The sequence below is a fragment of the Elaeis guineensis genome, chromosome 1 (genome assembly GCF_000442705.2).
Source record: "Elaeis guineensis isolate ETL-2024a chromosome 1, EG11, whole genome shotgun sequence".
Taxonomy (NCBI): Eukaryota; Viridiplantae; Streptophyta; class Magnoliopsida; order Arecales; family Arecaceae; genus Elaeis; species Elaeis guineensis.
The window spans coordinates 176,122,545-176,145,423 of NC_025993.2; the positions used below are offsets into that span (position 1 = coordinate 176,122,545).

At 36.4% G+C, this 22,879-nt stretch overlaps 1 protein-coding gene and 1 pseudogene across 4 annotated transcripts; both read left to right on the top strand.

Annotated features, from left to right (window-relative positions):
- The first annotated feature begins 5,133 nt into the window (after nt 1-5,133).
- Nucleotides 5,134-9,915, top strand: LOC105039774 (putative E3 ubiquitin-protein ligase RF298). Of its 4 annotated transcripts, none has more exons than XM_010916039.3 (4): nt 5,134-5,349; nt 5,654-5,689; nt 5,924-7,999; nt 9,239-9,915. In XM_010916039.3, exons 1-4 carry the CDS (start codon nt 5,149-5,151, stop codon nt 9,755-9,757), a joined length of 2,832 nt encoding a protein of 943 aa, XP_010914341.2. In that variant the 5' UTR covers nt 5,134-5,148; the 3' UTR covers nt 9,758-9,915. The 4 variants fall into 4 exon arrangements, with proteins under 4 accessions (XP_010914341.2, XP_010914340.1, XP_010914339.1 ...); XM_010916038.3 differs by having other exon boundaries at nt 5,187-5,349; nt 5,654-5,694; XM_010916037.4 differs by having other exon boundaries at nt 5,225-5,349; nt 5,654-5,694; nt 5,920-7,999.
- A 3,980-nt stretch (nt 9,916-13,895) lies between these two features.
- LOC105039772 (uncharacterized) lies at nt 13,896-21,110 on the top strand (annotated as a pseudogene).
- Nucleotides 21,111-22,879: the final 1,769 nt, after the last annotated feature.

Below are 22,879 nucleotides of genomic sequence, written 5' to 3' on the forward strand. Positions count from 1 at the left end.
CGTGGTGTGAATCAGATGCTTAATATCGAATGACTTTTTTATATCCCGTGAACTCTATCGTGTCTCCTAGGTGAACCAACTACGAAATGATAAGATATTATAAATATTATATCAATTTGAATTAGACTTTTTCCTTTCTCTAAGGAAAAAAAAACTACGTACAGATATCCACTAGGAAGGACCTCACGTCCTAAAGCAATGGAGGGTGTGTGGGCTATTGCGACAAGGCTCATCTCCCCTAAGAGGAAGAAGAAGAATTTAGAGAAATTAAAGACAGAGTCCAATTCATTCCTGATACTCCTAACCATTCCTAAACAATCGCTAAAGAAATTAAGGATGAAACCCTATGGGTTCTCCTTCTCAAATGAGATAGCTGATGAAGTAATTAGATCCTTGCAAGAGTTAGAGAAGAAAGTTGAAGCCAGCACCTCTAATGCCTTGTTTGGGGGTTTGGGAGAGAAAGAAAAAGAAAAAAAAAATAGTAAGGAGAGAAAAAAAAAGAAAAAAAGTAAATATATCTCTTTCCTCTTGATTGAAAGTTTAAAGAAAGAAAAAAAAATAATTTCTTCGCTTCTTGATTGGAAACAAAGAAAAAAGAAAAAAAATGAAATATTACAATATTCTTTTACTATTATATCCTTGAAAGAAATCCAATAAACTCCAGAAAAAAATCAAGAAAAATCTTATTTTTTAATTTTTTTCATCTTTCTTTTTATTTTCATTGATTTTTTCCATCCACGGGAGTCTTAATCGGATGGAAGGCTTAGGTGGGATGCTTGAAATAAGTCTTAAGATTGAAATATAATATTAATTTTATTTTCTATCATTAAAAGGGTAAGATGGAAAAAAATTCACTAACTCTCAATTCCTTTCTCTCTAATTTTGCTTGATTTGGAGGGAAAAAATATTATAGATTTGCGGAGATTTGTATTTCCTCCATTTCTCTCTTTTTCTTTTCATTCTTTTATAAAAAAACTCCTAAGGAAAAGTAGTAACTTTCTCTCTCATTTTTTTCTTTTCTCTTTTATTCTTCTCTCTCAACCAAAGCGTAAGTGGTGTCTGTGCTTTGGCTCAGAAGCGCATCTGAGAAAACAATCTGATCCTCTTTTTTCTCTTATTGTCATCTTGTTGTTGTCTTCATGTTTGATCTCATTGCCTCAGTGATCGCCCGCTGTATTTATTTGTCTATGGTCCCTATACTTTTCTTTAGTGGTCGTTGAAATTAGGTGAGTAGCTAGGCTCTCTATCTGATCAATTGTGGTTGCTTTCTTGCCTATCATGTTAGTTCTTTCCTAGATGTCCGTAGCTTGGTGGTGCCAGCCAAGAGGTAGGAAATTGGAATTTGTCCTATCCTAGTAGAAACACTTAAGTGCACCCCGATGAAAGAAGATCATTGTGGATCTTGAACTAGACTAAGCAAGCCATAATATAATGAAATTTTGCAAAAATGGATTAAAGGAAACTCTTTCTCACAAGATTGCATTATAATATTTTAGCTTGATTTTACGCTTATACTGTCAAAGTTGGGAATTGATGAAACAACTTATCTTATCCATAGATGTAAAATAGTTATTGTGAAAAATGTAAGGGGTACAGAAAGCGCCAATCAGCCCAATCCTATCCTACCCATCACATATATCCATTTTTCCTACCTTACCCCCTTACCCATCCTACCTTGACTCAACCATTTTGATTGAATTAAATCCATCTTAAACCCATCCAAAGCTAAACTCCAAAATAAAATAATAATAAAATAAAATAAAATAAAGATAAAGATGTTTGGCTCACCTGACTTTATCTTACTATAATATAAATTTATATTTATGTGAGTGACTTTAATATCAACAATGATGCAATCATTATAATAGCAACCATAATTCTAGGATACCTCGACCCATCTTGTTTTGCTACTAGAACAATATGATATCAAGACAAGATAATGTGGATGGGACAAATTGGTAACAACAAATTTTTTTAGGAAAAGAAAGGTCTTGGTTTGTCCCAATGGACTGAGGATATCTCAAGTGTTCAGATGGTGAGGATGGATTAGAATAGATTGGACATCTCGGTTCAAGAAAATTTCATTATCTAGCATGATGAAGGTTACGTGCTAGTATATCGATATCCTATCAGTAAAAATTATACGTTGGTACTTTATTTATTCTGAGCTCATTCTGTCCTAGCCATGAGATAAAAGTATGGTTATAATTCATGGCTATTGAGGTGAATCAAATATTTTGAAAGAAATTAATTTATGAATGAAATAAATTTTGAAAGGACTGAATTTGCATAGATCTTATTTTAATTAGTGCTATATATTTTGATGTACCTTATATATTTATTTTTCAGTGTATTATTATTACTGAATTTATCTAGCCAAAAAATATATTGCTTACTATATTATCTAGCTCATTACTATATATTTTACTATTTTTATAAATTTAGAGAACTAGCTTGACTCGGAGATTCATTATGGAAGAGTGAACTAGAGGTAGATTTTGATATTTTTTTATTTTAAATTAAGATTTATTGAAATTTGATGCAAGACTATGGAATATTATTCATTAAGATATTTGATTTAGTTATTTGAACTAAAATTGAATATTAATTATTTAGATTTTGTTCGATTGTTGCTTTATGATATTGTGATGAGATGTCTTGCATACTTATGAAGAAAATTTTTTTAGAATATGTGACAGTTGCCATGACCCTTGACTCATGATCTTAAGTCGAAGATATAATACTTTCACATATAATAAAGTAATTTTTCATACAATATATATAGTGAAATAAAAATTAATAAAACATGTCCTAAACATATCAATGATTCCAAGCGCACTATGGATAGCACTCCTTTTAGAGTACAATTTGTCCTATACTAGCATAAATATTTGATGATAGACTCATTCAAAATTAGGGATGGCAAAATTAATCCGACCCGATGGGTATACACCCTACTCGAACCCGAACCTGGTCAAACCCGAAAAATAGGGTTTGATTGGGTTTGGGTAAAACCCGAAAACTATAGTACGGGTATGGGTAGTGCTATTTTCTACCCGAACCCGACCCAAACCTATGGATATGGGTAATATCCGAACCCATATTCGAATATATATATATATATATATATATATATATATATATACACACACACATATACATATTCATATATACATATCCGAATATATATATACATATACATATACATATATATATATACACACACACACACACACATATACACACACATATATATGATCTCTCTCTCTTTCTCTCTCTCTCTCTCTATATATATATAATTATATATATGTATGTATGTATATGTATGCATGCATATATGTATGCATATATGTATGTGTGTGTGTGTTAGAAGTGTGTATATGCGTATGTATGTATGTATATATATATAATTGGTAATTCTATTTTTGATTGATAATATGCATAAAATTATTTTACTTTTTTTTTGGTATAGAATGGATGGGTATGGGTTGGGTATGGGGCGGGTATGGATTGGGTATGGAGAAATAAGTTACCCACGGGTATCTCCGAACCCGTTGGGTATGGGGATGGGTATCTCTTTTCTTACCCGATTGGGTATCGGGTAGGGTTTGGGTATAGGGTATTAAGTTCGGGTTTGGGGATGGGTAGTATACTACCCGACCCAAACCCTACCCATTGCCATCCCTATCCAAAATACAATGGTCGGTTACATAATTATCTTTATGCACTCAAATTGTACGGCTCAAGGATGAATTTGAACTAGTCTAAACCTCAAAATTGCATCAATCTTCTTATGCTCTCACTTGAGCAACCTCATGAATCAATATTTACATGTTTTGAAAGGGTGTAAACAAAGAGACATGGTGCTTAGAAGCATCTGCCAATGCAACTCTTCTAATGGAGACCCTTGATAGAATAACTAATATTCACCAAGAGATGCATCTATTTGTTACATCCCAAAACAAAACTAATATAAAATATAAATAATTTTGAAGTGATAAAAGTTAAAAATCAAAAATATGAAAATTCCAACACCATAACTATCTCGATCCCATTTTCATGTCAGAATGGCACCATATCAAAGATGTCATCCTATTCTCCTGGGACCTAAATTCTGAATCACCTTGTCTAGTTTGGAGCTATAAAAGATCTGGCATAGAAGTTTTAGTGGGCAAATCTCTTGATTTGATGATCGGATCCGAGAGAAGAAGAAATCGAGCTGATTACATCTAACCATGATGGTTTTGACTTCATCGTGCTGAAACAAGCATAACTCTTTCATCCGGAGTCAGAATCGTATATAAGACCTCAATTTAGGAAGCTCTTTCCATGCTCTACGAGTCTAATATTTCACCATCATAATTCAGTTTTGAGATTAGATTCAATCATTTGATTGGTCAATGGGAGTCCGAAAAATTCTGGATGAATTAAAAGTCTTAATCTTTTTTCTATTTTATTTCGGATTGCTTAGGCATTGAGTTAGAATTTTTCTTCTATGAATACGGTCCTTTTGGCCAACGTTGTAGTCGGTCTATTTTCTTTAGTATAGAATCAAAACTCAAAAAGAGAATTTTTTCTTACTTTTATGGTTCTTTTTGTTTTGTGCATCTTCCTTCTCTTTTTTCCATCAAAATGTAGTCTTGGCTATATCAAAATCTAAATTGTTCGTGAATAGCTTAGGATCAATTGGCTAATAGACTTCTTTCAACTCAATTTAGCTAGAAAATTAGTAAGCTCAAATAGATTCTTAAGCTTGGCATATAATTGAGCTTGCAACCTAAAGGCTTGTAAAAACACATAGGAATTCAACTTGGCTAATCTAGATAGCTAGCATATTCAAGCTCAACTTAGATATTGTATAAGGAAGCTTGTGCTTGGCTTCAACTTGATTAGTTCTTCCACAAGAAGCCTGCTCCTTTGCAACCCCAGTGTGTGCCAACCCAACTTGAGCTATAAAACCTCTATTTTTATCCAGCTTAAGTCGTGCCCCAATGGAATTCTAAATCGTAAAAAGTTCCATTGGCACTTGACCCCAACCTAGCCAAAATAGATTAGGGTCGGGTCGGACATTTTGGGTCTGGCCAGTCCTAGGGCTTTGGTCACCTACACCACCACAAGCCCAACGTGGTTGTGAGCATCTGTTAACACATGACACCAAGCGGTGGCACGTATAGAATAGCACCCTTGACAACCAAACCCCAAGGCAGCGGAGTAAATACAGACAGAGAAAGGAAAAGGCGGAGGTGTTCTTCTCCGCGACCTCCAGCAGAACCCTCATCGCCCCCTCCGTCGGTACCTCCGCCTGCCGATCTATCGCCAATCGATCCAGTTTCCATTGTTCCGGAACGGGTGGGTGTCGATCGCTCTCAACCCGCTTTTCTCTGGATTTATTCCGATCTATATTCAATCCAATCCTATCCAGTAGATTCTTCTTCTTTCCTCATCGATTTCTTTCATGTATGTTGGATTTCCTCTTTCTCGAGTGCTTTTCTTGATTGATTTTTGCGTTTTATATTGGAAATTTTATGGTAGCTGTTCTTTTTTAGTAATATTGCAACGAATTCATCTTTTTCTCAAATTGATGCATGATTCTTTTATTTTTTTTATGTTTGGGTGTTGCCATTCTTGATGGAATCCGACTGTTTTGATGCAGGGATTTCACCCGGATTATGCAATAATCTCCACATCGGTAAGGTTGGCTCGTTGCCCATCCCTTGCTCTGAGTTATTTAATCACGATGATTCTTTTGATTGGATTTTCTTTTTTTTTTTAATAAAAAAAGAGAGATCTCTTGATAGGTTTTGAATTATAATCAATCGTTGGCACTTCTCTCTGATCATGTTCCTTTTTTGCTTTCTTTTTATATGTTTTTGTTTGTCTGGATTCTGGATTTGGGTTCTGCGTTGATGATGCATGTAGTTAGAGAGTTGTTGAGGGATCAGTTGTTAGAATGGCTACAATGGTGGCTAGGGGTAGCAGTCCTCTGTCTTCCTCGATCCCTATTCAAGAAAGGGGTAGGAGGAACAAGAGAAAGTTTCGAGCTGATCCACCCATAACTGATCCAATTACAGCCAATCTTCCATTGCAAACCGAATGCTCCAACTACGAAGAATTATTCCCTGTTGAGAGGAACTCGGATGATCCCAGCCTTGAGCACCATGCAGGTGCCTGCGAAACATGTGGGACGCTTATGTGTGGTCCTCTAGAAGGGCTAGGATTGGAGGAATTCCAAGACACAGACTGGAGTGAGCTCACAGAAACCCAACTTGAGGAGATCTTGTTGAGTAATTTGGATAGCATCTTTAAGAGTGCAATTAAGATTATCACTTCTTCTGGATACTCTGAGGAGGTGGCAACGAGTGTTGTCTTGAGGTCCGGGCTCTGTTATGGATGCAAAGATACAGTTTCTAACATTGTTGACAGTGCATTGGTATTTTTGAGGAGTGGGCAAGAGGTTGAATCTTCTAGAACAGAGAACTCATCAGAGGATTTGCGGACGTTGGCAAGGACTGTGTTGGTAGACATGATTAGCATGCTTAGGGAGGTCCGACCATTCTTTAGTATAGGTGATGCCATGTGGTGCTTGCTGATCTGTGACATGAATATTTCCCATGCTTGTGCATTGGAGGACAATCCCTTAAATGGTATGGAAAATGGTGAGGTCTCAGGCAATTCTGCTTCTCCCCGAGTGGAATCAGGCTCAAACTTCAATAATATTTCTTCTCCAGCCATTCCTGAATCAAATGCTCCCGGACCTGAGAAACTGAAAACTGTTTTACCTTATCCTAAGAATACTCCACAACCTGAAATGTCCACTGTGGTAGGGATCCCAAATTTACCTTATGGCAGGTTCTTGGCCTCAAGCAATGTGCACGAGATGGTTCCAAATCTTAATACAGGGAAGGAGAATCCAATTTCTTCATCTGGTCATATGGAGGAATCCTCTTCTTCAACCATTTCTCATTCTCTACAAGAAGGGAAGTCAGTAGGTAGTAGAAGGGTCCCTTTAGGTAGTTCAAAGAGGGAATTTATTCTCCGGCATAAGTCAATTCACTTTGAGAAAAGCTACAGAGCATTGGGATCTAAAGCAGCTTTTAGAGCAAGCAAACAGAGTAATTTGGGGGGTTTAATATTGGATAGGAAATGCAATCCCATTTCCAATTCTAAAATGATAAATATGAAGAGCACCTCCATTAAAGTAAGCAAGGCAATGGGAATAGAAAAGTCAAAAGCGGACATGACACTTGACCTTTCTTTTACTGCTGGACTCTCCTCTAGTGCATCATGCAGTGCAAAAACAGTTAGCAGTCCATCTCCAACACCTGCTGCAAACACTGAACTTTCTTTGTCTATTTCTTCTACAAGCGGCAGTGGTGTTGGTTTCAAACAAGACTGTAGTATTGAGGCTTCAAATTGCAGTAGTTTTGCAGGCATCCCCTCCGATAGGATATCTAGGGATTGGGTACCACAGGACAAGAAGGATGATATGCTGGTTAAATTAGTTCCCCGGCTACGGGAACTGCAGGCACAACTGCAGGACTGGACAGACTGGGCCCAGCAAAAGGTGATGCAGGCTGCCCGTAGACTGAGCAAAGACAAGCTTGAGCTGCAAACGTTGAGGCAGGAAAAGGAAGATGTCATTCGTCTCCAAAAAGAGAGGCAGAATTTGGAAGATAACACCAGGAAAAAGCTTGGAGAGATGGAAATCGCAATATCCAAGGCAAATGACCAGGTTGAGAGAGCCAGTGCTGCTGCTCACAGGCTCGAAGTTGAGAATGCCCGGCTGAGGCTGGAAATGGAAGCTGCAAAGTTACAGGCTGCAGAAGCGGCGGCTAGTTGCCATGAAGTTACGGGAAGGGAGATAAAGACTCATAAAATGTTCCAGTCATGGGAGAGAGAGAAGTCATTGTCTCAAGAGGAGCTTGTGAATGAAAAGCAGAAACTCTCTCTGCTGCTGCAGCAACTAGAACAAGCTAAAGAGCAGCAAGGTCAATCAGAGGTCTCTCTTTATCTCTCTCTCTCATGTTTATGTGCCTTGTGCTTGCTCACGTTTTTGTTTTGGTGCATTACTACATGTAACACCCTTTGAACATTCTAAATGCTTTTCATTAATTCATGTGATTATTATTCTCTAGCACATGTTTGAATGTTTCTTATTTTTCTCTAAGTGGATTAGTCTATATTTGTATTGTTTTTTCTTTTCCTCTGTGAAAGTATCTCAGGCTTGAGTCTCTCTCTCTCTGATGTTTATGTGCCTTGTGCTTTTGCAAATGAGTGGTGTGGTGTATGTGCCTCTCGCTTGTGCAGGTGAGTTGCATGGTGCATTACATGTAACTCCCTTTGAGCCATCAAAGTTCTTTTCTTTAATTGATGAGATTATTATGCTCTAGCACAGCATCTTTTTCAATCCTATATCTGAATATCTTGCTTTTCTGTGAGTGGGTTAGTTTATATTTGCAATGTTTTTTTTGCCTTTTCTTGTGTGAAAGTATCTTGGGTGTTAGTATGTCAAAAAGATGGACATTTTTTTGTGTGAAAATACAATGGAGGCTAAGTAAAGCTAAGAAAGGGTAGCAAATTAGATTGAAAGTACATTGCATTGGAGCATTTTTTACTCACAGACAGATGTTTTCTGAACATACGGAATTGAAATCATTCTTCAGTTTCTCTTTATGCCTTAAAGCAACTTTTATTGTTCAAGGGTGTTTGCGGTGATGAAGACTAAGAATGATTTATTCATAGTGATTAACCTTTTGAATAAAAGGATGCAGTAGTCAAGGATTTGGTAAAACATTTTGTAAGTTCACCTGTTTCTTCCACTGATAAAGGATAATTATTGATTTTCATACCCCAAGCTTTGATCTGATCTCAGCCTTATATTGAGCTGTTATTTTCTTGAATTGTTTCACTCTAGCGGTATTTGAAAAAGAGAAAAATCAACAACTATTTCAGGAAGGAAAAGACGGAACCTTTTTTTCTTTTTGATTGTTAAAAATATTTGAGCGAAAAAGAGCATATTGGGAAAATCCATGAAGAGTAGGCATGTATTTGGTATCTGATTTTCCAGTACCTTCTCTTTTTTATTTTTCAATCAGATTTCTTGAAGAGCTGCAATCTTTTATCTTGAATTGCTAAAATCCTTTTCACCATCCATAACCATCTCTCTGTTTTATACCACATTCTTTATATCAGAGTTATCTAATTTTTTTGTCTTTGTTACACATGAAAAATATTACAGGCTAGGTGGAGACAAGAAGAGAAAATGAAGGATGAAGCCCTCTCGCTGTCCAACTCTGAAAGAATTAAGCAAGAAAAAATTGAGAGTTCAGCAAAATTACAGGAAAATGCATTAATAGTGAAAGAAGAAAATGATTTACAAAAATACAAAAATGATATCCGGAGGCTTGAGCAACAGACTGCACAATTGCGGCTAATGACAGACTCCTCAAAGTTTGCAACATTAAAATGGGGCACGAATAAAAGTTATGCGTCATGCCTTTCTGATGGAAGAAAGAGCAGTAATGCACTTTATTTGACGAAGATTATTGTCCAGGACCTGGGATCTGATGATGTACAGCCTGAACGGGAGTGCGTGATGTGCTTGACCGAAGAGATGTCTGTTGTTTTCCTTCCTTGTGCCCACCAAGTTGTTTGCACCAAATGCAATGAGCTTCACGAGAAGCAGGGTATGAAGGATTGTCCTTCATGTAGGACACCCATTCAGCGCAGGATTTCTGTACGCTCTGCTGACTCTTAGCTTGCATATACATTCTGATCAGTTGAGTTAAAGAGTTCAGAAATAATGATATGTGAGACTTTAAAATGAATAACGCATCCTTGAACATTTTACATTGGATTTGGACAAACAATTTCTCAACAAATTGCAATCTTATGGTACATATATTGTTCCTTCTATATTCTGATGTTTATATTAAGTAGTTGATGCCTTGAAGAGGATAGAGATGCCAGTTACAAGTTTTCATCATATAGAAATGTCATGCAAAAAGCATGTCATGTGCTGGTAGTTTGTCATGATCAATTCTTTTCAATATTTTAATTCTAACATCATATTTGTTAGCAATACGATCAAACATCATCCAATTCTGGTTGTTCTTGTTTTGTGCTGTTATATTGACATTATTCCTCGATCTTGTTTTCCCTTCCTTCCCTTATTATTCATTGTTCGAACAGGTATCTGAAGACCTTTTTGGTAGCATGCTTCACTCATTCTGATTTGTTCTCTTGAGGATGTGGTAGTTCAACACTTGCATCTGCATTGACATGCAAGCAATTTTATATGACACTTAGCTAGCACTAGGCTACAAATGACCCCGGGAAAATTTATGTTCATATTATGATTAGCATGTGTTTGTTGTTTGAATGCAGACGTGGGTTTGAAAGTGCATAAGATCTACTTGTGCAATGCATCTGAATTTTTACATGGAGTTTAAACAATATTCTCGGTTGTTCCTGAACTTTGTTGCCTTTAATTCTTGTTTTCCAATACTAGGATTTAGGTGGGAATAGGAACTAGCATGGTTTGCCAAATCGTCCTGAACCGAATGGTTCAGAGAATTTCGAGCTATTTCGAGCTGTACTGGTTACAAACTGGTGCGGTTCGGCTTTTCGAATTGGAACATCGGAGAAGGAAGAGGAAAAAAGAGGAAGAGAGAGAGGAGAGGAAGGAAAGAGAGGATAATACCGTCGAAGGGCCATCGGTGGCCTATCAAGGCCGCCAGAGGACCACGAATGCCTTCGTGGCTTTATTTCGTACGGTAGGATATTTAATCGAGAGAGATAGAGAGAAAGAGAACAAAGATATCAAAAGGAGGCGTAGTCGGTAAAGAGGTCACCGAAGGGCGTTGGATGGCCATTGTGTCCACCGGGCAGTAGAAAGGCACGGAAGGGGTCACAGCCATGGAATAAGGGTGACTATCCTTGTTTATCATATTTTTGTTTATAACAATGATGAATAGTGTAACCAGCTTCATTTGTCGGTTTCACTATTGTCGGATTTTTTTAAAAACATCCTATAAAATAGGGGGTAATCTCTTGTTTCACGCCCGCGAAGTCATGAACCATGATTCATTGTTCAACGACCAATCGGAGGATCATGGTTCAGCGACCAGTCGGAGGTCCTCCGACGTCCTCTCTAACGGCTTCTCCTCTATTCTTTCTCTCTCTCTCTCTCTCTGTTTCTCTTTCTCGGCTATGATTTGGTAGAGGAAGCAAAGGCCTTGGTGGCCCTCCAAGCACATCCATTGGACCACCAGTCTGCTTGTGGCCATAGTTGGCATCTCCTTCAGGCATCCTCTCTCCTTCCCTCTGTCTCTCTTTTTCTCGTCATGAGTTTCTTTCTTCACTTTTGTGTCCGTTTGCTTTAGTTCGATACGGATCCGTGCCGACTCATACCGCCAACCGACTAGCATGGATCTCAATAACGGTTCATCGGTGATTTGAGAAATGGCATAATCAATTATATCCATCTAGAGAATAAAATAGAATTATGGATTCGTTATCCATATCTAGGTATAATCTAAATACTAATTGAATGTCTCAATAATTTTAGTCTATATATTGATTTTCGAAAAAAGGCCAGTAACTAGTAGAGATGAAATTGGCTAGTAGCAGTCACCTTGGTTTTTATTTAGTTATAAAAGAAATACTTGGAATTTTGGAAAATATGATGATAAATGGCCTGTAGGTTCTAGGGCTTAAGTAGCTCAAACCACGAGGGAGAGAAGACGAGAAGATTTAAGAAAGCAAGCCTTAGGTTCATGATAGTGCAAAGTCATCGGTTATGCTTTGCAGTTTCATTTTAGCTGACTTCTATGAGGAAAAATTGCCTAAAAATGAGAAACCTTGCAATATTTTTTTTTTTACGTTTTCTTTTAGATTTAGAGCTTTATATAGTAAGTGAATGGAAATAAGGGTGTGACAACGTATGCGGTTTGTATCATATAACATAGAAATGATTGTTATGAAAAGCAGCTCAAATAACCCATTAACATGTAATCTAGGATAGGATTTAAGTGTTTCTAATTAGATCAACTAGAGCATTGGGTAGATGTATGGCCAGCGGACTTGCATATACTCAGCCCTCTAACAAAAAGGGAAAAAATGTAAGGATCTAACTTGATCAAATTCACCAGCGACCATAGAAATGCTGAGATAATTAGGCGCCATACCGGAGCTGTGCTGAAAACTGAAATTTTGAAGTGACACCATTTGAAATTTAACCATGCTGGAGCTGTGCTGAAAACTAAAATTTTGTAGTGACATTATTTGAAATTTCACTGGGGATATAAATAGCAAATGAACAGCATCTTGTTTGGAAGTCATTAGTGCCGCGACATGCACCTTCAAAAGGTTCCTCACGAGGGAAAAAAAGTCCCATCCCATATAAGTCCAATTTTTTTTTAACTTACAATCAATATGAGACTAATGATGTCCTCCCTCCTATACTATAATATTAATAATTTAATATTTATGATTCATTTTTTTTATATTCTAACAATAATTTTACTCTATAAAGCATATTAATAATTTTATATCATACTAACAAAATATTTATTTTTAAATTTTCAATAAAAATGAAGAAAAATCCCTTGAAAAATGCTGGAACTCATCTAAGTCTTCAAGGACAAACTATGTGCCACGTATATTTTACTGAAATATACCTAAGGATGGGTTTGTGCCCTAAGTAAGCATCGTTGGACAAGGCAAGTACTGGTGAAGATTTGAAGCCCATGCATGGCTCTAGAGCAACATGATCATGGTTGCTGATCGATTTTGTTGCGGCCAAAGGCTCATAATTCAATATATAAGGTATTGTCCACTTTGGTCTAGGGACTTCATGATTTTATCCTTTAAAAAATATCTTATATAAAAAAAAACGATCCATTTTTATATAAGTCAGAGTCCTTTTTGACTCACAACCAATAAGGAGTTAATGATATCCTCCCTTCTACACCACAACATAGCTCCTCAATTAAAGAAGAGTGTGTATGGATGAAAGATGCCATCCTCTTTATCTAGCATACCACGGTTGCGATTAAAGACTTATAGCTCAGTACGTGAGGTATTATCCGTTCTAACTCATAGGTCTCACGATTTTATCCTTAAAAAGATATCTCACATGAGAAAAATGGTCTCTTCTTATGTAAGTCAGTATTTTTGACTAACAACAAATATGGGGCTAATGATATCCTTCCTTCTATACCACAACAGGTTTCATCTAGAAATGCTAAAATTAGTGAGATATAGAGGTTTGTGGCAATTTGTTTTTTTTGATGGAAGAAAAGGTTTGTTATTTGTTGATCTGTCCAAATGGCTAAGGAGATAGGCTTGAAATCTGTTGGGCTAGGCTCGCACAGGTTCGAACCCTGCTTTAAACATATCCCTTTTAAATTTAATTTTTTTATATATTTTTAAATTTTTTTAATAAATTTAATCTTTTTATATATTTTTAAAATTTTTTTAATAAATTTAATCTTTTTATATATTTTTAAAACTTTTTTTATTATTTTTTTAATTATAAAATAGAAAATATTGTCGAAACTTTTCACTCTGAAGTCGACCCTCCCCCCTTTCGCCTTGCCGATCGTGGCCGCGGCACCGACGGCCGCTGTGAAGAGCATGGTTCGAACCCTGCTTTTGACGAACATATCTTTTTTAAATTTAAATTTTTTATATATTTTCAAAATTCTTTTAATAAATTAAATTTTTTTATATATTTTTAATTTTTTTAATAAATTTAATCTTTTTATATATTTTTAAATTTTATTATTATTATTTTTTAAATTATAAAATAAAAAATATTGTTGAAACTTTTCACTCTGAAGTCGGCCCTCCCCCTTTCGCCTTGCGACCGTGGCCGCGGCGCCGACGGCCGCTGGGGAGAGCCTAATTCGAATTCTGCTTTCGACGATTGTATCTTTTTTTTAATTTAATTTTTTTATATATTTTTAAAACTTTTTAATAAATTAAATCTTTTTATACATTTTTAAAACTTTTTTATTATTTTTCCTAATTATAAAATAGAAAATATTGTCGAAACTTTTCACTCTGAAGTCGACCCTCCCCTTTCGCCTCGCCGACCATGGCCGCGGCGCCGACGGCCGCTGTGGAGAGCCTGGTAGTTGTACCCAACGTGGCGAAGCGGCACAACGTGTGGACGCTGGCCTGCAGCGCCACCGCCTTCGGCGTCTCCGAGATCGTCCTTGTCGGCCGCCGCGACTTCAACGCCTTCGGCAGCCACGGCTCCACCTCCCACCTCCGCTTCCGGCACTTCTTCTCCCTCTTCCCTCAAGGCATCTCTCTCGCTCCCTTCCCCCCAACCCCCGCGCCGTCCTTCTTTATGGTTTGTTTCTCCGTTCAATTCCCTTACCCTGTGCTTGTTTTGGGTTTCATTAAGAGGAGAGAGACTGCGACATTCGTGGGTGGAGATCACCGAAGGCACCATCTCAGTGACCCACGATCCGTTCAAGAAGAGCACTGCGTTCCTCCTCGGAAACGAGGTGCTTTCTTTCTTCTTGATTATTAGCATAAGGTTTGCCCTTTTTTTATAGTATTCATTTAGATAGATTTTTTTTAGCGCGGTTACTGTCTTGCTTCCGACAAGGTACGGGTTTATTGGAGAAGGAATGCGAGATACGTGACTTCTTTGTTTACATCCCGCAATGTGGTGGTGGGACTGCATCACTCAATGTTACGGCTGCTGCATCAATTGTTCTGCATCATTTCGGAGGTAGGCTTGATTCGTGATCTCATTCTTCTTTTTTTTTTTAATGCACATGGACAGAATTAAATTGTGTTCATGGCTTTTGATCTCAAGAGCTGGCAAGGGTTGTTAATCAATATTTGTTCTATGCAATTTCTGATGAAAATAAGAATTTTCCCCCGTTCTTTCGTTGCATCAAATGGAGGGAGGTTGGAAAAAGAAGCTGGTCCAAAACGATAAGAAGATTCCCTCTATGACATGAGGTTTTGCGGCTTAGATAGGAATTAATTTCTGATGACAAATAAGAATGCTTGTCCTCTTTTTTACCTTATACCAAATGAGTTTGGAAGAAGAAGCTGGTACCATGAGATAAGAAGATCCTTTTTATGGCATGAGATTTTGTGAATGTAATGGGAAGAAACAACAACCAGTGTATACAATCATGAGAAAAGTGATGGTTGCTCGATTGCCGAAATAAATGCACAAGGAAAATCTGATGGGATTACTCATTGCTTCAATCTAACGTGTATAGGGTGAAAGCAAAATTATACTAGAACTAGAATGGAGCAATGCAAATCTGATTCCATAATCAAATCTTAACATGCTAGTGATTGGAAGTAATCACATTCTGGCAAAATCTTTCTAGTGATTCCCAGCTTCTCTGTCAGTCTCTTCATTTTTGGGGTTTTTCATGTTCTCCCTCTTGGTGATGGACATTCATAGAATGACAAGTGGCAGCTTTAGAACCATATCTGCCGCATCAGGATCATTCAACTTTTCCTTTTGAGATCCCGCTATAGGAAGCTTTTTTTTTTTTATCAGCATTAAGGACAAACGGCTCAGGACTGTCCTTAAAGATGTTGCTGTTTAGGGGTTTTGGTAGACAATTATAGATTGTTGCTTACCAAGAGCTTGTTAAGGCATCTTCAGAACTGGCTTCCTAATGAATAGGAGAGGGAAAGCTTTCATCAGTTGAGATTTCTTGTGAAAAACCTGTGTTTGTGTGACGAATTGATTACCGGGTCATTGTTAATTCATATCTTAGTGATGAATTGATTATTGGGTCATTGTTAATTCATATCAAAGAGCACCGAGCACTCTTGTAGATGAGATGAGTAAAGAAAATGAAATCCTTATATCTTAAATTTCAATCCAAGAAGATGTTTATGTAAAAAACCTTTGTCACATGTCAAGACTCAACATCCCACTCCTCTCTTTTTCTTTTTTTCTTCTTAGAATAATTTTTTATGCACCGCATCCGATGTAGCAAAAATACATCACCCCACCTTATTGAGCCACATAGCCATCGTTTTCCAACACATATTTAATATTTATAATTTTACTTTTTCGTTTGAAATTTTAAATGATGAAAATATTCCTCACCTTTTGAAAAAATTACGATATCCTGTGATTATATTATGACATCCTGCTGTCAAATTATGACTTCGTATATAACAAAAAGTTATAATTTTTTTTTTAGAAGTCATAAAGTGGAAAGATATTTTCGTCATTGAAAACTTGTAGAATTTTTAAATGATGAAAATGCTCTTCTCTTCTTTATGATATCCTGTGATTAAATTATAACTTGCTGTTGTGCAGAAAGTCATAATTTAACTGCAGGATGTCATAATATGGTTATAAAATGTAATATTTTTTTTTAAAAAAAAGATGAGTATTTTTGTCATTCAAAATTTTAAACGAAAAAGTAAAACTGCAGGCATTAAAGACGCGTTGGAAAGCAGTGGCTATATGGTCCAATCAAGTAGAGTGATGTATTTTTGCTGCACCGCATGCGGTGCAAAAAGACTTTCTCTTTCTTCTTATGTAGACCACCATTGAAAAACATGTCTTATTAGTGAGGCTCATATCCAACATCTATTTAGTATGGTGTGAGTCACTCAACATAGGATTTGCCCGAAACACTAGTAAGCCCAACATCTATCAACATGGTAAACCAAGATACTACATATGTATAACCTACAAATATGAATAAAATTTTTATTTTCATAAAAGAATCTATATAATAATAGTAAAATGATATATGGGTATTAAGGATGGTATTCTGTATTGACACGTAAGATTATATGATAATCTCCTGCAATGCCACATATCAAATTTTATTTTTTATATTTTTTATATTTTTTAAATAAAAAATATAAATATAAATAATATGATTAAAAAATAAAAATTATTTTAAATTATTATCTATCTATCTATATAATAATCTGTTGCCACTGAAATCCAAATCTTGATCGGAGTTGTTGGAGCGGTGGTGTGTCCTTTCTGGAAAGTGACCTACAAAGTAAGTCATGATCGGAGTCGGCTCCGATGGAGATTCTCCGATGTTCAAATTAAATTTCAAAGAAATAGAAAAAGAGCATTTAGAAGAGGTCGTGCACGCATACTTTAGGGGTCTTCTGGAGGTCATTTTGTAGACGAGAGCTGAAAAGCTATTTTTGGTAGGTTGTATGGTCAATTTAGATATGATATGGTGAGATTTTCGATTGAAATCTTCGAGATCAGATAATTATATTTGTCTTTTTTATTTCGAAGCTAGTTATAGTGTCGCAGGCACTTTTGAATTTGAAATAAGAGCATAGGTAAGATTGGACTGGCTTCGATTGAGGAGGCTTCGACATGGTCCAATGAAGATGGATGTCGAAAGAAGGAAATGGTTAAGACCAGTCGTGCTCACAGGAATAAGTATCGATGGTGTCTGAAGCTTACCTGCCATCGAAGTCAGAGATCGACCTATCTAGATGTCAGCTATTGCAGAGACTGGGATCAGTTGGGGAAGTCTAGGCTTGAGACCGAAGTCAAGATCAGCTAGACTTGGATATTCTGCTTAGGAAGATCGTCAGAAATCGAGGATTGTCAGGATCCAAAGTTAGGATCGGAGAGGCTCAAAGTAATGTACTGAATGATCTCCTTCGGACAACCCTCTCATGGTTCGAAAGAGACATATCTACCTTCGAGATCGAATACCTTCATCTCCAATAGTACTGTGACGTCGGTCCTGTACACTTCATCATATGCCCTTCTGCTGGTTCATGTCTTCAGCCTAGATGACAAATTATCCCCCAATATAATCTATATAATACTAGCAAAGTGATACACTGATATTAGGGGTGGCATTCCATATTAACACGTAAGATTATAGGATAATCTTCCACAGCACCACATATCAAGTTTTATTTTTTTATATTTTTTAAATAAAAAATAAAGTACAAATAGTATGATAAAAAAATCTATCAATATAAAAATAATAAAACGATATACGGATATTAGGAGTGGCATTCTGTATTGACAAATAAGATTATAAGATGATCTCCTGCAACGCCATCTGTCAAATTTTATTTTTTTTATTTTTAAAATTTTTAAAATAAGAAATAAAAGCATAAATAGTATGATAAAAAAATAAAAAATATTTTAAATTATTATCTATCTGTCTATATAATAATAATAAAGTGATACATAGGTATTAGAAGTGGTATTCTGTGTTGATACATAAGATTATAGGATAATTTTTCGTAATGCCATATGTCAAGTTTTATTTTTTATATTTTTTTAAATAAAAAATAAAAGTACAAATAGTATGATAAAAAATAAAGAATATTTTTAAATTATTATAACTCAATTTTATGCTAAAAAGAGAAAAAAAAAATAAGAAGCAGACAGAGTCTCGACCGTTAAAAATCAAAACCCCTTCTCCTGTGCCGCCACTAATGCTACCTTCGAAGCTTTTGTTCTCCGTCTATCCTCTTCAAAAAATTGAATCTTGGTGATGCCAACTATGGTAGAAAGGTGAAGAAAACTCTTCAGAAGCAAACGAAGCAACTATTTGGATCTATCTCCATGGTGCCCGAGTCTCCACCAGAAGATGTCGATGATATTTTCAAGAAGATGAAGAAGATAGGGCTCATCTCTAATATAGTTGCCATGCTTGATAGGCCCTATAAAGATGGATTGGTTCAAGAAGCAATGAAGCTATTCGGATTAATGCGTGAGAAGGGATTAATCTCTGAGGTTGTGATTTATATGGCGATTGTGGAAGGCTTCTGCAAGATAGTAAAGTTTGACGATGTAAAAAGAATTTTTAGAAAAGATGCAGAAAAATAGGATATGCCGAATATTTTTAGATATGCAGTTTTGATTCAAGACTTGTGCAAAAGAAAAAAATTGGAGGATTCTATTGAGTACTGCATAGAGATGTTGGATGCCGAGCATTTATCAAATACAGCAACATTCACTGATTTGGGAGGCCATCTTTGAAAAGAAGAACTCTCAGAGAGCTTTTTGATATCATCATAGGATTAATTGGTGAGCGCAATTTTTAATATAAAATGTTATCATTATTATCAATTGAATTTTTACAACGCAGAGGTTGAGTGCTAGTTAATATTGCATAGAAATAACATTGCAAGCACTGAGGTCCTATTTGGGATTGCTGTTGGCAATAGAGCTTTTGAAGCTTTTAGAAGTAGAGCTTTTGAGAAGTAGAATTTTTGGAAGTAAAATTTTTATAAAAAATTATTTGCTGTTTAGTAACCATATTGATAAACTGCTTTGGGAAAAGCAAAACAGCTTTCCTACATTAGTTAGAAAGTATTTTTGGAGAAAATTTTAAAATATAATTTTTTTTAAATAAATTTTTTTAATTTTCTGACAAAATCAAAATAATTTTTTTATAATATTACTCTAAAATACTTTCTGAAAATCATAAAATATTTTTTAGTATTTTAAAAATTTAACCAAACAGAACCTCAGTCTGTACTTCCCCGTAGAATTGCCTCACGTCCAGGTATCCTCACGATTCAGCATGGCCCCTCCTCTCGTCCTTGGTCATCTCCTTTTCAAATCCATGGCGATTGCAGCCCTCCTTAAACCTGGATGACTCTCTCTCTCTCTCTCTCTCTCTCTCTCTCTCTAGCCGCCAAAAAACCTTTGACCTCCGACCTCAACACCAGCAGCTTCTCCGAATTCTCAACCATTGCCGCATGCGACAACCTAAAAAGGTTTTCCACTCACGAATTTGATGATTGACGAAAGGAGCAGTTGCAACGGGAGAGGATTGATCTGGTGATATCCTTCTCATCAAGCGTGAGAAGAAGGGTGTAGAGGTCTTGGAAGAGGGTGGTGACGTAGTGCTGCAAGCTGGGGCGGTGGGGGTGGCGTCCATGTCATTGACCAAATGCTTGAGATCGAACGGCTTTTCATATCCCTGATGGAGATGATAAGATATAAATACTATATCAATTTGAACTAGGCTTTTTCGTATTTCAAAAGGAGAAGAGACTATGCATAAATTTCCACTAGGACCTTGAGATCTAAAGCGGTAGGGGGTATGAATGCTGTCACAGCGAGTCTCATCTCCACCAAGAGGAAGAAAGAAGAATTTTGGGAAACTGGGGGAGGAGGAGCCTGGTGCGTCCCTGCTGCTCCTAAGCATTCCTAAACAGTTACTAGTCGGGTTCTCCTTCTCAAAAGAGACGATGAAGTAATTAGATCCCTACAAGAGTTAGAGAAGAACAAGCTTGATGTCAGCACCTATTAGTAGTGTCTGCTCTCTGGTTCGGAAGTGCATTTGAGCATCTGATGCATTTGGAAAACAATCCGATCCTCTTCTATTTCTCTTATTTATCCCCTTGGCATTGGTTTTGTGTTTGGTCTCATCATCTCAACGATCATCCGCTTTGGCCCCTATACTCTTGTTTTATGGTCTTAGAAATTAGGAAAATAGGCATTCTACGATCCAATATGGTTGCTTTCCTGCGTTTTTCCATGTAAGTTCTCTTCTGGAATGTTCATGGCTTAGTGGTGCTGGCCAAGAGGCAGAAAATTAGAGATCTGATTGTGACGTTGTCTTATTGCAGGAATCAAAAATCTCTGCCCCTTCTGATGCTTTCCTCAAATCCTTGGGAGGTGGGTGAATATCGAGCTGGATCCGCTGCGATGCTATTGGCCTTCAACCACAATTCCACCTTGGTTGACATCCAATTTGAAAGAGCATCAAGGCCGAGGCTCTTGTGCTCAAGCGGTTGAAGATTAAACCATGGAAGGCTCAATAAACCCAAAAAATGTTGCTATGATTAAGTTTCGAGCTCAAGCAAGCTAAGATTAACCCAATTTGACACTAAACAAGTATAGCTTGAGTTGATTCATGTTGGCTCAACCCGATTAAAGTCAACATATAAAATTTTAAAGCAAGTACAAGTTGACCCAGGCTTGCTCATGTATGTCGCATTTGGACCCCTTCTCTAAAATTGCATATTAGAAATAATTAAAGTATCCAGTAAGCGTTTCCATTGCCTAAGCAATACTAGGTCTAGTGCAACCATAACCTGCATCAAAGTATTAGTCTATAAAATATTTTCAATAAGATTAGAATTTATCCTGTCCTAATATAAACAACTAGTGGTCTACTGCTAAAATAACAAAACCACTTCAATCTCCATGTCCTCCATAAAGTGCACCCTAATGAAAGAAGATCATTGTTAAACTTGAATTAGTAGGATTAAAATCAGATTGGATACAGATCGGATAAAAATATATTCATATCTATATTTATTTTGTTTAACGAATACAAATATAGATATAGATATTAGTCAGATACAAAAATTTATATCCAAATTTATTTTAAATAAATATGGATACAAATCAGATAGTAGAAGTATGCATGTAAATCCAATATAAATTGGATAATTAAACTTTATAATATAGAATTAAAGATATTACTAAATGAAAGATAAATCAACTTAGTGGCATAATGACATGGGATACCATGGCTACTCTGATCCAAAGACCATAGACAAGTTTAAAGTCAAGTCCATCCTTCATGATACAACAACAAGATTTCATGGTTAGGCCTAGCTTCGCACAGGAATAGCATAGATCTAGTAGTTTCTCGTATGTAAGTATTTGTCAGATCAACCTATCATTCATCTTGACCTTTGTTGCGGGGCCAATACTCTTGGAGATGTCAATAAGAATACATACTTGAACATAACCCCATTTAGAAGAACTCTCCATCTATTTATCAAGGTTCATTGGAGTTTTTGCCGCAGCAGTAATTTTGAGTATCTTCTCCCTATCCCATAGCTCGAGGGAAAGATTTAGTAACTGTAGCCATATCCTAGCCTGCTAGATCTGATCCCCTCCATGCTTAAACTTAGGTCACCAACTTTTTAAGGCAAGGAGTTGGCCAGCCAGGATCCAAAGACCTCACTCAAGTATATAAGATTTGTTTTTCTTGAAAGGACAAAAGTAAACCCTCTAAAAGAGATGGAGCCTGATGAACCCTTTATAAACCTTCATCTTTTTTTGGACAAAATCAAGCAGGAGACCCTTCCCAAGAAACTTACCAATTAACGTCTTCTTCCACCGCATCGATGACTGATCAATCTCCTCTATAGAGGAGATAACTTGAGTAAAAACCTTTACTCTAGCACCACCACCTCTTTGTTAGTGGCCCTCAAAGTCTCCCACGAGGTCATTAGATAACTTGCAATCAAGATCTAGTAGCTTCCGGCAGCCATCCCCCTTCAAATGCTGAGCATTTCTTGGAGATGAACTTTTCTTGCCCTTCTCCAACAGATCTGTTCTGTCCGATGCTTTCGACAAAGAAAGCCTTCATTGGTTCGGGTTGATCGACATCTATCATAGTTGATTTCCTCTTCATCGTGGGGCTCGATGGAACTCTAATTCTAGTTATCTCACAGTCACTCGTATCTTTTACTTTTCTAAAAATTTATAAATACTATATGAAATAAAATAAAATTATAAAAGAATTGGATATTCAAATATTGGATAGTTATCCATCTATATCCATATTTTTTTTATGGATGTGGATTCAGATATAGATATTAGTTGAATACTCAAATTTCTATCCATATCCAAATAAATTTAAATATAAAAATAAATCTGGATGGATATTATCCAACCCACTTCACCCCTAACCAGCTAAGTCTAAATGTAATGAAATTTTGCAAAAATGGATCAAAGGAAACTCTTTCTTAACCTTAAATTTAAATCTAGTCATCACTTGAAATGGTCAAAAGGTAGTTTGTCCGGTTGGTAGTTGGTGCTTATAAGATTGCATTATAACGTCTTAGCTCTATTTTACACCGATACTGTCCAATATGGGAATCGATGAAACGA

Bases quoted from the DNA above. Each gene is read 5' to 3' on its own strand.
- LOC105039774 (XM_010916039.3), top strand. From the start codon at position 5,149: ATGACACCAAGCGGTGGCACGTATAGAATAGCACCCTTGACAACCAAA. The intron at 5,350-5,653 runs GTGGGTGTCGAT...GTTTTGATGCAG, and splicing joins TTTCCATTGTTCCGGAACGG to GGATTTCACCCGGATTATGC. The intron at 8,000-9,238 runs GTCTCTCTTTAT...AAAATATTACAG, and splicing joins AGCAGCAAGGTCAATCAGAG to GCTAGGTGGAGACAAGAAGA.